At 39.9% G+C, this 17,119-nt stretch overlaps 1 protein-coding gene across 1 annotated transcript in view; it reads left to right on the plus strand.

Annotated features, from left to right (window-relative positions):
* Positions 1-17,119, plus strand: part of LOC124776986 (xanthine dehydrogenase-like) — a 437,142-nt gene that overhangs the window by 98,570 nt on the left and 321,453 nt on the right. Inside the window, exon 3 of the mRNA XM_047252231.1 lies at positions 15,222-15,391. Coding sequence (XP_047108187.1) covers positions 15,222-15,391 — 170 coding nt within the window. The remainder of the gene's footprint in view (positions 1-15,221; positions 15,392-17,119) is intronic.

Raw genomic sequence — 17,119 nt, forward strand, 5'->3', positions numbered from 1 at the left:
ATTGGGTTGTGATCTGGAAGAAAAACCACTAGGCAAAATCAAACAAGGGAAAATCCAGGATGGAGTAATGACAAAAAACTGCTATACATTTAAGCATTTGGCCCAAAGGCCTTCTTCTAAAGTAGAAAATACAATCATATTCACACAAGCACAACTTACACACATGTGACCACTGTCTCTGGCTGCTGAGGCTGGACCATGTACAGTAATTGCACCTGATGGAGGAAGGTGTGTGTGGTGGATGTAAGGAGGAGGCTGGGATGGTGGGGGAAGGGATAGCAGGTTAGGGGTGTGGGAAGGTGTAGTGCTGCTTGTGGAAGTGTGGAGGGTCATTGTGATGATAGGGTAGGGTTTCTAGGTGCAGTTGGGAGGCTAGAGCGGGGGAGGGGATGGGGGGAGGGGGGTGAAAATTCTGGGGAAAAATACTAGTGGATGTGTTAATGGAATAGAAGGCATTGTTATACTGGAGTGAGCAGTGATGGGGATAGAAAAGTGAAGGGCAGGCACTGGCAAAGATTGAGCCAGGGGGGGTTACGGGAATGTAGGATATATTGCAGCCAGAGTTCCCATCTGCACCTTTCAGAAAACCTGATGTTGTTAGCAAGGATCTAGGTGAAGCATACTGTGAAGCAGTTGTTAAAGTAAAGCATGTTGTGTTGGGCAGCATGTTCAGTAACTGGATGGTCATGGTCCCCCTGTCTCTTGGCAACAATTTGTCGATGGCTGTTCATGTGGACAGACAGCTTGTTAGTTGTCTTGCCCACATAGACCGCAGTACAGTGGTTGCAGCTTAGCCTGTAGATCACATTTCTGGTTTCACAGGTAGCCTTGCCTGTGATCAGGTAGGTGATGTTACACCTGCAGTAGATGCTGGTGGGAGAATGTATGGGACAGGTCTTGCATCCAGGTCTGTTACAGGGATATGAGCCATGAGGCAAGGGATTGTGAGCAGGAGCTGTGTAGCCATGAGGCAAGGGGTTGGGAGCAGGACCTGTGTAGGGATGGAGAAGGCTATTGCATAGGTACGGTGAGCGGTGCAGTACCACTGTGGGAGGGGTGGGAATGATAATGGGTGGGATATTCCTCATTTCAGGGCATGACGAGAGGTAATCAAAACCCTGAAGAAGAATGTGATCCAGTTGCTTGAGTTCTGGATAGTACTGTGTCATGAGGGGAGTGTCCTTTATAGTTGTATGGTGTGTGTGTGTGTGTGTGTGTGTGTGTGTGTGTGTGTGTGTGTGTGTGTGGGAGGTGGTAGGTGACTGGAGAGGCAAGGCACAGGAGATCTGTTTCTATACAAGACTGGAAGAGTAATTTCATCTGTGGAGGCCTAAGTATGTTTGGAAATGGACTGTTCATCACTGCAGATGTGATGGCCGTGGGTGGCTAGGCTGTATGGAAGGGTCTTGTTGGCAAGGAACGGGTGGCAGAGAGTGCAAAGCATTTGCTCAGGGTACATTTTCATGTATTTGCCATTCAACTGTTTGCATTCTTCCAGTTTGGCTTCTGTATAATACAACCAATATATGCTAAGTTCAAGCAATTAAGACTTTTAAACTTTTTTAAAATGAACAAAGAAATGACAGCGTTATTCATTTAGTGTTACTCAAACAACCCATGCATATGTTATCAATTATCAACAGTGTTTGTGGATATTAACACACTAAATTTCAAACACTATAATGGCCTGCATGTGACCAGAAATCACAAAGTTACTCCTAATTGCTTTTTGACTGGGAATGCCTGTCTAATGCCATAGTTTATTTTTCTACTGTTTCCTGAATAAACATTAATAAATAATTCTTTCCCAGTGTGGACATATTAGAACACTGCAACTCTTGAAATTAAGGATAACATATAATGATTCAGCTCTATGAGATGCTGTAATAGGCTTTTATTTTTCCATTATCACATTTCAAGATACCTGGCATCCAATTTTCAGATGTTTATTTTGATCTAAGTGTCGTGAACATCATTTCTTTACTAATGGCATTGCAGGATTTTGCAAGGAAAGTTTTAAGGCAAATATTGTAAAACATCATAAGTAAAGAAACAATGATCACAATGTGGAAATAAATGTAAACATCTAAGAAAAGGGTGAATGTAAAATGAATGTATTCTCAAAATCATGTGTTTTGAGGCATAATTGGTTGACATGGCATGAGGGGAAATGGGGTGTCATTCATATCAGTGCATTACCACTTAAACGATATAGTATTGCATTTATGTGGTAGGAGTGTTGCTGTCACATCATGTGATATGATAACCTGGCCTACAAGCTTCAGTAAGTATATGAATCAGGCCAGTGGGTCAATATATCTTGCCCATGCCTGATTTAGACAGACACTACATACTCTCCTACCAGACATTGGTTTTGCCCAGTCACCTGCCAGAGAGATCACCAAAACCACTTGGTCATTAAAAAGCAGTAAGTCCTTTATCTATGATGGTAATTTAGCCAAGGCATTAAAATCTTGTGCTGACTTGGTAGCACAGCCTTTGAGTTATCTTAGTATCACACAATGAATCCACTTGTTTTTCCTGAATGACTGAAATACCCAGTAGTGATGCCCATTTATAAAAGGGCAGAGAAGCAGCTAATTATAAACCCATTTCCTTCCTTCCCATGTTTTCTGAAAAGTTTTAGGAGGTAGATTACAACAGAATAACCAGAAAAATCAACAGTAATGTGGGATGTGCCACAGAGGTCACTACAGTGTCCACTTCTTTTTCTCGTGTGTATGAATGATGTACAATTTTTAAATTCTCATAAAGTTACTTATGTTGATGACACCTCTGCCGTTTTATGGTGACAATGATAATGATATAACACATTTTTCAACACATGGAGCATCAGAAGCGACTAAATACAGGGTGGCCATTATTGAACTACGTGAAAAATAAACGAAAATTAGATACAAACTACAGTGAGCACACTTTATTCAACATATAAATGTCACTACAGATATTCAGATTTGTCCATGGGCTGAACTGAAGTCAGTCATGGGCCCATCCATTGTCTAAATAAATCTAATATGTCAGCCTTTGACAGACAATTTTTTGTCCACTAAGTTGTAAGTGATTAAGGAGCTAAATATCATTTGCCATACCAAGTTTATGCATTTCATGCCTAATAATGCTCCAAATAGTCCTTGCCTTGTTCTTGGAATTTGGAATTTTTTTTGTACATGTTACATGTTTTATGTAATTTTGCAGTATTGCATGTAATGCTTTAGAAAAATTTTATGTGAGCCATCCTCATTCTTGGCATTCACCATAATTTTCCTTGATCTTCTGTAATGGAAAATTGGATACTTAATGTTACAAGAATATTTTTATGAATCAATTAAATTTATTCCTGTACTTTGTGTCCTTCATAAAATTCTTACTATTTTACATTCTGTGAAATCTGAGTTGCCTAACTGGACCAGCATTTATAATTCTATGAAATTATACTTTGCCCTTCTTAGTTGAACATAATCGATGGGGATGCTTCATTGCTGCCATTTGACCATCATGGCCAGTTAAGGCATTTATTATGGGGCTCCCATTTATTTCAAGAAAAACAGTCAAGTTTAGAAATACATTATCAATTGCTGTTGCACTGTGTCCTACTCTTATTGGGATTGATACTTATGAATCAAGGCAAAGTTGGATGTGAGTAACACCAGGAGTGCTTGATCAGAACTACCAAAGATTAAATCAAAATTGAAATTTCCACATACAATCACTTCCCAGTTATTTTTGCAAAGTATTATTAGCACTGCTCTAATTACTATAGAAGTTTAAAACCTTTTCTGTTGGGGGTTGTAGACTGTCAGGACTGCTGACGTGTATGTTTACAAGTCTGTTACTGAATTATAGCACTGAAAGAGCTGTTCAGTGCAGTACTCATTAAGCTCCTTGGATATATATTTATTTTCCTTTTGTGTATATTACCATATTATACCTGCTGTAATGTGATACTAACTTGTATTCCATGAATAGTGATTTTCATCCAAGAGTCAACTATTGTGCTTAGTAACTCTGCAGCCAAGTCCTGATGGTGGCCAGTGTGCCAGTCTCTGCCATATAGCACCATAGCACCATTTGGATGCAGCATAGGGGGGTATGGTGTCAGCACATTACTCTCGTAGCAGCTGTCAGGTTTCCAGACCTCAGAGCTGTTATTTGTCTCACAAGTAGCTCTTCAAATGGCCTCACAAGGTTTAGTGTGTTCTATTCCATTCCTCCCACCTATTGGAAAGCCCTGGAAGTGATTCCCACTCTTCTGCATGACAGTCAGACTCTGCGTAAAAGGTACCTTAAACTTCCGGAACAATCAAAAAATTCACGTTTTATTTATTTGTTTTGACATCACCCAATTTATCATCTGTGTGTCAATGAGAAGGGAACTCTTTGATCATCTGTGTATTTCTTTTCCAGCAGTTTAAAGACCACTATGCAATAATTGTTTAAAAATAAAGAGTAGTACTTAAAATTAAACTACACTGGTGTGCAGAACTTAAGGATGAAAATAACTTTTGCATGATGTGTCACTGCCAAGTAATATTGCTTGATAAAACTTGGAACATGTATGGAAAGAACTGCCACAGTATAGTACAAAAGGTAACTGAAAGGAACAATTTATGAGATGAACAGAAATTACACATCTATTCAAAGACAGTAATTACACTCAAGTCACCAATATTTATGATAGTCCCATGGTCATTAGGCAGTGCATGCTCTGCAACATACTCTGATGCTGGTCACAAGGTTGCTAAGGACTTCTTGTGGCAGGGCATTCCATACCTGCATCATTGTGGTTGACAACTGTTGGATAGTCATGGTGCTTGTGTACATGCTGCAAAACATCTCCACAATGTATCCCACACATGCTCGATGGGATTTAAGTTGGGAGAATGGGCAGGCCAGTTCATTTGCCGAATACCCTCTCATTCCAAGAGTTCCTCCATCTGTGCAGATTGATGTGGTCGCACATTGTCACCCATAAAAATAAAGTCAGGACCAAATGCACCCCAACTGATGCACATGAGGAAGGAGTACTATGTCACAATAAAGTTGACTGGAGAGTGTAGCATGTTCAGAGTTCTGGAGGTCAGTATACCCATGGAACACAGAGGATCAGGTAGTGGGTGGAGCAGGGAATAATCTTGATACAGGTGGGGGGTATGATGTAGATGGTGACCTGGTAAAGTTATCTAATCAAATTGGTGGCACTAATGTCCACTCCATGCAACTATTTCAGCATCATGACTGGCCTGCCAGATGGCAGAGGGCATGGCTCACAATGTAGTGGTGCCAGTTGAGTCTCTCAATAGATCATTTTCCATTAGGCATGGCTTGCATCTTGATAGGTATGGGAAGGTGTGGTTGGTAAAGCTTATAGGTGACAGTGTAGTTGGTGGTGGTGGGATCTCTCATGAGAAAATTCCTGTAGTAGTTGCTGTTAGAGCTGCAACTTTTTTAGGTAGAAGTCAACTGACAGCATCCCTGTTTAAAGGAAGTATCCCTAACTAAGGAAAGACCTTCAAAGAAGTCAGATATCCAAGTCATGAAGAATTTAACATATTTCATCAGAATATAACAGGTACATAGGTAAAGTTAGTGAACTGCTTATAGATGTTGACTCTGACACTATTGTTGTATCAGAGAACCACTTAAATAATGTGACAGTTTAGAGGCTTCCTTTACCATGATACAGATTACCTGGCTGTTTTTCAAGGAGTTCTTTGCAGAGTAGGGGAGCAACCATGTATTTAAAAACAGTATTCAATGTGAGTCCATAGATGTATCAAAGCACTGCACTGAACAGGTATTTGAATTTTGTGTAGGGGCAATTGAATTTAGTAAACTGAACTTTAATTATAGGTATTTATAGGTCCCCTCACTCTGACTTCAGAGCATTTTTCTTTAAGTTAGAGAGGGTTCTTGGTTCACTTTAAGGGAATTACCAAAAAATAGTTGAAGTGGTGACTTCAGTATTAATTTTTATGTGATTGTGCAAGAAAAAGTATGTTGGAAGGTCTCCTAAATTCATATGACCTGATGCAGACGTATTTTTCCCAATCAGGGTGCAGGATATTAAGTCAGTACATAGTATAAATGTACAAGTGAGATATATGTACAGCATATAACAATCACTTTCTGAACATAGCTGGTCAATTAAATAAAAACTTAGTTTTTGCAGGGAATCATATAACTCTCTTGGAAAACGGCTTTCTGAGACTGAGATCTGAAATACTCCTCCACGATGCTGACTATGGGGGAGATTGAGTCAGTAATTAAATCACTGAAGACTAAGGGCTCTCATGGATATGATGCAGTATCTAGCAGAATACTACTGTGCTGCACGTGTTAGCCCTGTACTTAGCCACATGCGTAATTTCCTTTAGGAATGGTTAGTTTCCCAAACAATTAAGTACTCAGCAATTAAGCCCCTTTAAAAAAGGGAGAAAGGGATAATGTAGACTATTTTAGACTTATTTCTTTGCCATCAGTATATGTCAAACTTACTGAAAAAGTTGTATATGTAAGGCTAATTGATAATTTCACTTCACATAATTGCTGTCAAATGTACAGTTTGGTTTTAAAAGTGGTGTAACAACTGAAAATGCTATGTTCTCTTCTCTCTGTGAGATAGCGGTTGGATTACACAAAAGGTTTCGAATGCTAGGCATCTTTTTTGATCTAACTAAGGCATTTCATTGTGTTGATCACATAATATTGCTCTAGAAATTTGACTATTATGGAATACGGGGAGTAGCTCACAATTGGTTAACCTGTTACTTTAAGAACAGATCACAAAAGGTCATTCTCCACAGTACTGAGAATTACTGTGATGTGAGATCTGAGTGGGGCACAGTTAAATGGGGGGTGCCCCAGGGATCAGTGCTGGGGCCACTCCTATTCCTTATTTACACTACTGGCCATTAAAATTGCTACACCACAAAGATGACGTGCTACAGACGCGAAATTTAACCAACAGGAAGAAGATGCTGTGATATGCAAATGATTAGCTTTTCAGAGCATTCACACAAGGTTGGCGCCGGTGGCGACACCTACAATGTGCTGACATGAGGAAAATTTCCAACTGATTTCTCATACACAAACAGCAGTTGACCAGCGTTGCCTGGTGAAACATTGTTGTGATGCCTTGTGTAAGGAGGAGGAATGTGTACCATCACGTTTCTGACTTTGATAAAGGTCGGATTGTAGCCTATCACGATTGTGGTTTATCGTATTGCGACATTGCTTTTTGCGTTGGTCGAGATCCAATGACTGTTAGCAGAATATGGAATCAGTGGGTTCAGGAGGGTAATACGGAACACCGTGCTGAATTCCAACGGCCTCGTTTCACTAGCCGTCGGGATGACTGGCATCTTATCCGCATGGCCGTAACGGATCGTGCAGCCATGTCTCGATCCCTGAGTCAACAGATGGGGACGTTTGCAAGACAACAACCATCTGCATGAACAGTTCAACGATGTTTTCAGCAGCATGGACTATCAGCTCAGAAACCATGGCTGCGGTTACCCTTGATGCTGATCACAGACAGGAGCGCCTGCGATGGTGTACTCAACAATGAACCTGGGTGCACAAATGGCAAAATCTCATTTTTTCGGACGAATCCAGGTTCTGTTTACAGCATCATGATGGTTGCATCCGTGTTTGGCGACACCGCGGTGAACGCACATTGGAAGCGTGTATTCGTCATCGCCATACTGGCGTATCACCCGGCATGATGGTATGGGGTGCCATTGGTTACGCGTCTCGGTCACCTCTTGTTCACATTGGCGGCACTTTGAACAGTGGACGTTACATTTCAGATGTGTTACGACCCGTGGCTCTACCCTTCATTCGATCCCTGCAGAACCCTACATTTCAGCAGGATAATGCATGACTGCATGTTGCAGGTCCTGTACGGGCCTTTCTGCATACAGAAAATATTTGACTGCTGCCATAGCCAGCACTTTCTCCAAATCTCTCACCAATTGAAAACGTCTGGTCAATGATGGTCGAGCAACTGGCTCGTCACAATATGCCAGTCACTATTCTTGAAGAACTGTGGTATCGTGTTGAAGCTGCATGGGCAGCTGTACCTGTACTCGCCATCCAAGCTCTGTTTGACTGAATGCCCAGTCATATCAAGGCCGTTATTATGGCCAGAGGTGGTTGTTCTGGGTACTGATTTCTCAGGATCTATGCACCCAAATTGCGTGAAAATGTAATCAAATGTCAGTTCTAGTATAATATATTTGTCCAATGAATACCCGTTTATCATCTGCATTTCTTCTTGGTGTAGCAATTTTAATGGCCAGTATTGTATATAAACGATATGGCTTCTAGTATGATTCTCAAATATTTCTGTTTGCTTATGACACTAGCTTGGTAGTAAAGGACGTTGTGAAACACTGGCACTGTTTCAAATAGTGCAGTTCAAGACATAAGTTCATGGTTTGTAGAAAAGAAAATAACTAATACTAAATCACTGCAAGACTCAGTTTTTAAAGTTTCTAACACACAATTCAGCAAAACACGACATTGTAATTACACAGACTGGGCATATGATTAGTGAGGCTGAACAGTCCAAATTTATCAATGTTCAGATAGATAGCAAACTGTCATGGAATGCCCATGTTCAAGATATTGTTCAAAGATGTAATGCTGCCATTTTTACTACTAGAACAGTATCCGAAGTAAGTGATAGCTTGACAATGTTTTCATTTGCTTATGATGTATGATATCACATTTTGGGATAACTCTTCCCAATCTCAATTAGTGTTTTTGGCTCAGGAGTGGACAGTTCAGGCAATAAGCAGTTTAAGTTCATGAACCTTTTTTTTGGTCCCTGTTCGTTAGTCTGGATATTTTGACGTTATATATTCTTTAATGTTCTATATTCCTTAATGTTGTTTCTTGTTAACAATATCAGCTTATTCCCTAGAATTAGTGGCTTTCACACATTTGATACTAAACAGAAATTCAATCTGCATTTGGAATGCACCTCGTTCACTCTTGTGCTGAAAGGTGTGCTTATTCTGCTGCATCTACACTCCTGGAAATGGAAAAAAGAACACATTGACACCTGTGTGTCAGACCCACCATACTTGCTCCGGACACTGCGAGAGGGCTGTACAAGCAATGATCACACACACAGCACAGCGGACACACCAGGAACCGCGGTGTTGGCCGTCGAATGGCGCTAGCTGCGCAGCATTTGTGCACCGCTTCCGTCAGTGTCAGCCAGTTTGCCGTGGCATACGGAGCTCCATCGCAGTCTTTAACACTGGTAGCATGCCGCGACAGCGTGGACGTGAACCGTACGTGCAGTTGACGGACTTTGAGCGAGGGCGTATAGTGGGCATGCGGAAGGCCGGGTGGATGTACCGCCGAATTGCTCAACACGTGGGGCGTGAGGTCTCCACAGTACATCGATGTTGTCGCCATTGGTCGGCGGAAGGTGCACGTGCCCGTCGACCTGGGACCGGACCGCAGCGACGCACGGATGCACGCCAAGACCGTAGGATCCTACGCAGTGCCGTAGGGGACCGCACCGCCACTTCCCAGCAAATTAGGGACACTGTTGCTCCTGGGGTATCGGCGAGGACCATTCGCAACCATCTCCATGAAGCTGGGCTACGGTCCCGCACACCGTTAGGCCATCTTCCGCTCACGCCCCAACATCGTGCAGCCCGCCTCCAGTGGTGTCGCGACAGGCATGAATGGAGGGACGAATGGAGACGTGTCGTCTTCAGCAATGAGAGTCGCTTCTGCCTTGGTGCCAATGATGGTCGTATGCATGTTTGGCGCCGTGCAGGTGAGCGCCACAATCAGGACTGCATACGACCGAGGCACACAGGGCCAACACCCGGCATCATGGTGTGGGGAGCGATCTCCTACACTGGCCGTACACCACTGGTAATCGTCGAGGGGACACTGAATAGTGCACGGTACATCCAAACCGTCATTGAACCCATCGTTCTACCATTCCTAGACCGGCAAGGGAACTTGCTGTTCCAACAGGACAATGCACGTCCGCATGTATCCCGTGCCACCCAACATGCTCTAGAAGGTGTAAGTCAACTACCCTGGCCAGCAAGATCTCCGGATCTGTCCCCCATTGAGCATGTTTGGGACTGGATGAAGCGTCGTCTCACGCGGTCTGCACGTCCAGCACGAACGCTGGTCCAACTGAGGCGCCAGGTGGAAATGGCATGGCAAGTCGTTCCACAGGACTACATCCAGCATCTCTACGATCGTCTCCATGGGAGAATAGCAGCCTGCATTGCTGTGAAAGGTGGATATACACTGTACTAGTGCCGACACTGTGCATGCTCTGTTGCCTGTGTCTATGTGCCTGTGGTTCTGTCAGTGTGATCATGTGATGTATCTGACCCCAGGAATGTGTCAATAAAGTTTCCCCTTCCTGGGACAATGAATTCACGGTGTTCTTATTTCAATTTCCAGGAGTGTATTTTCAGTAATGTACCACAAGAATCCAAAAATCTTAGCAGTAATCCACACACCTTCAAATTGAAACTGAGGAGTTATCTCATGTGTCATTCCTTCTAGTATGTCAAGGAGCTCTTTGAAAAATTAAGCTAATTCCTGTGTTACATTGTTGATTTCGTTTGTATGAACTTATGCCTTATCATCTTTTTAGGATTCACAAACATTTTATATTATCTATTATTATTTTTCTGTTGTAATTACACTTGCTGATACATTCCATGACCATAGAGATTTGATTGTCAGTTTGGTCATATGGAACTAGACATCTAAAATAAAAATAAAATAAAATAAAAACAAATGTGGGATGCCTTTGGGAGATGTCTGCAGCTAGTCCACAAGCACCAATAATCATCCATCAGTTACTGACTGCACTCATGGAGGAATGGAACAGTCTCCCTCAAGAACACCTGTCTAGCCTTGTGGACAGCATGGGAGCACATTGCAGAGCTTGCACTGCCATCTGTGGCTATCACATGTCCTATTAGGATTTGTGTGCCGCCTTTTGTAATGTCCAGGGAACTACCATAAATTGCACTGACTTCAGTGTAATTATAGTCTTTGAATGAAAGTCTCATTTCTGTATGTCTTATTGTGCTTTTCTTTTGGGTGCTTTCTGTATTATGCTGTAGCATAGTTTCTTCAAACTACGTTACTTGGCAGAGACACTTCATGCAAAAGTTACTTCCATTCTTAGGTTTTTACCGAGGTATATATGTGGATTATACTTGATGGTGAGCTTCACATATCTGCCTAACTTCCATAAATTTATTGAATAAACACTTGATAAAAATGTGTAGATTTTGCAAGACCTTGTGTATGGCCTGCTCTATTGCATGCTGATATCTGGCTTTTTTCTTTTCTTTTTTTTTTTTAATTTGAAAAACTTGTAGTATCATTTGACAGAAAATATTTGTTCAGGATAGATTATCTTCCAGTCAAAAATTGCACTGTATAGAAGATGGATCCTATTGAATCACTGAATAATTCTACTCGATGTTTAGCCATCTAGGTTTTTGTTGATCATGGTCCAGGTTGGAATGGAGTACAAATGTATAAATATTTGTGATCCTGGTCTCATCTGTTAGTGAAATGATTAGAAGATGTGGCTACACTCCACTTATGAATATTGAGAGATTGTAGCCCATACTTCTCATTTCCCAATATCAGAAATATAATGGTTGGAGGAAGGAGAGTCTGTTCATGTTGTGGCAGTTTTTCTCAGGTTGTGCCTGTCCCCAGCTGTATGTCTCACATTTTATTGTGATAAAAATATCATCTCATGCCCCTATCACAGTTTATTTGGCTACTGTTGGTTCTAATTTTATTTGCTACTTTTGTTACTCAATAACAGCAGCAACTCTCTGTTTCCAGCATCCAAGCCTGTCACAATCAAGCAAATGGGTATTATATGGCCTGTGTTGTGTGACTAGTGATTTCCTTTTTCTGGCGGCACTTTGATAAATCTCTGTTTATAATCTCCTGAATAGTGATTTCCTTTTTCTGGCGGTATTTTGATGAAGCACTGTTTATAAACACATGAGTGACAAAAGAAAATAATTATTTTTAAGTCATTATTACAACAATTTTGCTTTTGTATTCCATTGTAGGCCTTACAAGGAATTAATTAGAACTTTTCCATTTTCTAGGATAATTATATCAAAAGTTAATCCATCAATATAATTGGGAATCAGCAAAATTGATTATAACGCAAAAAAAAAAAGAAAAAAAAAAAAAAAACTGTAAGTTGGTTGAAATCACCAAAGTAAATTAACAATTATTTAGAATGTTGTTATTGTGGTCTTCAGTCTGAAGACAGGCTGATGCAACTCTCTATCCTGCACAAGCCTCTTCATCCCTGCATAACTGCAGCAGCATATATCCATTTCAATGTTCTTACTGTTTCCAAACCTTAGTCTCTCTCTACAATTTTTACCCACAGCACTCCCCTCCATCACAAAATTGAATATTCCTTGATGCCATAGTATGTATCTCCTCAACTAGCTCCTTCTTTTAATCAAATTGTGCCGTAACTTTCTTTTGTTCTAGGCTCATTTTATAACCTTTTCCTTTGTTACCCAGTCTACCCATCACATCTTCAACATTATTCTGTAGCGCCACATTTCAGAAGCTTCTATACACTTTTTTTGTGGATTGTTTATTATCCATATTTCAGTTCTATGAAAGACTACTCTCCAGACAAATACCTTCAGAATAGACTTCCTGACACTAATCAGTGTTAGTAGTCTCTTTTTTTCAGAAATACTTTTCTTACTATTGCCTGTCTACGTTTTATTTCGTCTCTTACTTCTGCCATCATCAGATATTTTGCTGACCCAAATAGCAGAAACTGTCTACTACTTTTAATGACTCATTTCCAGATCTAATTTCCTCAGCATCACCTTATTTACTTGTGGTACATTTAATTACCCTTGCGTTACTTCTGTGAATGTTCTTCTTATAACCATGTCAAGGTGCTATCCATTCCACTTAGCTGCTCTTCCAAGTCCTTTGCTGTCTTTAGCACAATTACAGTGTTATCAGTGAACCTCACTTCTCTTTCATGTCCTTTGACAAAGTTTCTGTAACAATTGTAGATAACCTCTCACTCCATGTATTTTACCACTGCCACCTTAAGAATTTCAAGAACCATATTGTAGCCAAACTGTCAAAAGCTTTACTCCACATCTTCAAATGCTATAAATGTAAGTTGGCCTCTCTTCAACCTATCCATTAAGATGAGTTGTACAGTCAGTATTGTTTCACATGTTTCTATATTTCTCCAGACCCCAACTGATCTTCCCTGAGGTTGGCTTTTATCAGTTTTTCCAATCTTCTGTAACTAATTCATGTAAGTATTTTGCAACCATGACTTATGAAACTGGCAGTTAGGTAATATTCATGCCTGTCAGCACCTACATTCTTTGGAACAGGAATTACTGAATTCTTTTTGATTTCTTAGGGTGTTTACTCAATCACAGACACTTTTTTTTTATTTTTATGACTTGCTCCTGTGCAGTCCCTGCCAGAGATCTGAAAAAGGGACAGTTTTATCTCTGGAACCTATTACCTAAGAGGAGTCCATCATCAAACCATATGGCAGAGCTACACATCCTTAGAAAACAATAATGTCTGTAGGTTCCCATTGCTTTAGCAGTGTGCAGGACCAACATAGAATGGCATGTTGGCTAATATTACAAGGCCAGATCAGTCAATTATCCAAACTATGCCCCTGCAGCTACTGAAAGAAGGTTAATCTGGCATCTCTACAGATACCCTTCCATTGTAGTTGCCCCTATGGTAAGGCTATATGCATCACTGAAGCATACAAGCCACTCCATCTCAGCAACGTCCTTGATCCATATTACACTGAAATTCTTAAAATCATACAGAAAAGAGGTAAATTCTATACACACTGTTATGGATTGGATGTACTAAATGGTGAAATTATTCCAACGAAATAATTGACGTGAAAATATTTAATGCAATTGGATAGATAAAAACTCCACTCAGCAAGTAGTGGCAGGAGAACACATGTGAAAGGTATTGAAATTTACAAGCTTTTGGAGCGAGGAGCTCCTTCTTCTGGTACAAGGATTGAAGGGGAAGGAAGAGAGGTGAATAAAAAGGACTGGTGAGGTTTAGAAAATGGGGAGAATTGAGAAAAGTCACTCAGAACCCCAGGTCAGGGGAGACTTACCAGATGGATGAAAAGGAAAGAAGTCCAGAACCCTGACTGAGGGAAGACTTACCAGACAGGATGAGAAGGAAAGAAAAAGTCATTCCTTCTCATCCCATCTGGTAAGTCTCTCTTGACCTGGGGTTCTGCGTGACTTTTCCAAACTCTCTCCATTTCTGAAACCTCATCAGTCCTTTTTCTTCAACCCTCTTACTTCCCCTTCAACCCTTCTGTTAGAAGAAGGAGCCACTGGCTCTGAAAGCTTGCAAATACCTTTGGTATGTGTGTTTCCTGGTGCCAAAAAATTGTTTGATCATTGTATGCTATGGAAGTTTCAGGCTAATTTTACAATTAACTTAAAGAAAATAAGAGTGCTACATTCCACAGTACCAGAGTGAAGTTCCAAGCTACACATATTAACAACTATTACACTGCATAGCTCTTTGAATACTGTAGTAATGTAGTAGATTTGTAAATAAAATAACTTGTAATCATGATGATCTAGAAAGTAACAACAATGGGTGTATTAAGTTGTAACAGTATTGAAGAGAGTGATGATACAAACTCAAAATCTGTAAGAACCTTTATGTTGATTTCTTGCCTGACAGTCTTGATACAGAACATCTAGCTTTATTGGTAGCTACCCAGAGTTTGATCCACATAATAACATTGCTCATAAGATTAGTTAACATTGTGTTACCTCACCTCCATTAGTTTCACCTCCATTAGTCTTCTGTCACATAGATACAAGAGTGAGATGTGCATGTAGTTTGGTTGATTATTACAGTGTATGTATATATACCACAGAAATCGGAATATTAGGTTTTGAGCAGAGAAAGCTGGGGTTAAATACTGACCTGTAGATACTTTTTCAAGTTTTCAAAATTTCTTTCATTAAGGATACAACATGCCTTGCCCCATACTGATCAAAACCAAATGAATTATTAGCTAACAATGATCTGTCTGTTGATGAACTGTTTCATAAAAAATAAACAATATATTCTGTTTAAAATTACTTTTCTTTTTTTAGTTGATTCAAAAGTACCTGTTGACACATCTCTTAATACTTATATTCGAGATCATGCAAATTTGAGAGGAACAAAAGTTATGTGTCGTGAAGGAGGATGTGGTGCATGTGTAGTAAATGCAGCATATGTTCACCCATTCACAAAAAAGAAGACTTCTTTAGCTGTCAATTCAGTGAGTATACCTTAATCACATCATTATTGTTATGAAAATATATTCTGCCAGTATTTGTAAGATGGTAAATGTTATTTTTATTATCAGATAAATGTTTCATGTAGAACTTAATGAGAACATTTCCACAAATAATTGTAATTTCTTTTCTCACATATGCACTGGATTACGGTTAATATATGCTTCTGCAGGAGCTAGATAGTCATTAGATGGAATGATATTCACTCTTGTGGCCTTCTGCCATCTGGAACTGTGATAATGTGCATTTTGAACGATCATTTATGAATATTTCCTTTGTTAATGATGTATACTGCAAACAGAATACAAAAGATTTACAAAGCTTGATACCTCAGAGACATAACATGATAACCTGGTACCAAAACACTTTCAGTTTTACCAGTTTACAGATGCCATTGCACTCTCATAACAAAGATATGAAAATGCACATTACACAGATGTGACAATACAGTTCACATTTTTCTTTTCAATGTTAACACTTCCTCCAAAGAAAAATATAAAAGTGAGTACTGAGTTTCACATGGATTTAATCTTCTGCACTTCATTTCTTTTACATAGCATCTCAAGTTGTCGCCATTTCGCTGTATCTTCATACCCAAAAAATTGTTGAGAAATCCTCTTATTGTGTGAAACTCTTGTGTTAACATGTTCGTGAACAAATCAATATCTGTTCTGTTGGTTCTCATGATAAAACCGTCATCAAGATAGATTATGATATACAAACAGTTATTGTTGCTCTCATGGTAGAAGATACACATACAGGCAATACCGTTTTAAAGCCCAGATTTCATCACAAAGTCTGTGAAACATCTGTTCCAACAATGCAGTCTCTATTTGAGACTATACAGACTTTCCTTCATCAAACATACACTTCCAGTATCATCTTCAAAATCTTCAGGTTGTTCCATGTACATATCTACCTTAGTACACCATTTAGAAAAACTGTTTTGATGTCAAAATGGGTAACAGTCATTTTCTCTGCAGCAGCCGCTGCCAAAAGGTTACGAGTATATAATAATGTGCAACAGGGCTTAAAGTTTATTCATAGTAAATTCCCTTCCTTTGTACATGTCCCTTGGCCACAAGTTGACCCTTGGAGAGAACTTCTCCATTTTCTACAATTTTCTTGTGTAAGACTTATCAATTCTGCAAAATCTGTGCACCATTTGGATGCTCAACTAATCGCCCAATATCATCCTCTTTCAGGGACTTCAGTTCTTCATGAATGGTCCCCAACCACTGATTTTTATTGCTAGACTGCAAAGCTTCAGTATAAGAGCTTGGATCCTTGTCCCTAATTGGAGTACTGGCCTTACACATAATCTCCAGTGGTCATCCATTCTGGTTTCTTCTTTTTGCATTTGCTTCTTTATTTCACACTTAATACTTGACTTGCTCTGGAACTTTATGTTGTATCCTAAACTTCTCCCTCTTCTCTTAAACTTTCTGTTGTCTTGTCATGGCTGACATTTTCTGATTCCTTTTCTTCATTGAAGTTTGATTAAGTTGACTCCATCAAATGGTTTAATCATGAGCAGCTTGAAATTTAATAACACTGGTGCACAGACTGCATACAGCTTCAACTTTGAATTTTACATTGTGACTTAGTACGACCTTCTGCTGAGATGGAATCCAGATCATAAAGCCATCTCTGTCATTCACATTTCCAACCTCATGTCCAAGTACTGCCTTCTCCTCAAGGTTAGAACAAAA

Source organism: Schistocerca piceifrons, chromosome 2 (genome assembly GCF_021461385.2).
Source record: "Schistocerca piceifrons isolate TAMUIC-IGC-003096 chromosome 2, iqSchPice1.1, whole genome shotgun sequence".
NCBI classification, from domain to species: domain Eukaryota; kingdom Metazoa; phylum Arthropoda; class Insecta; order Orthoptera; family Acrididae; genus Schistocerca; species Schistocerca piceifrons.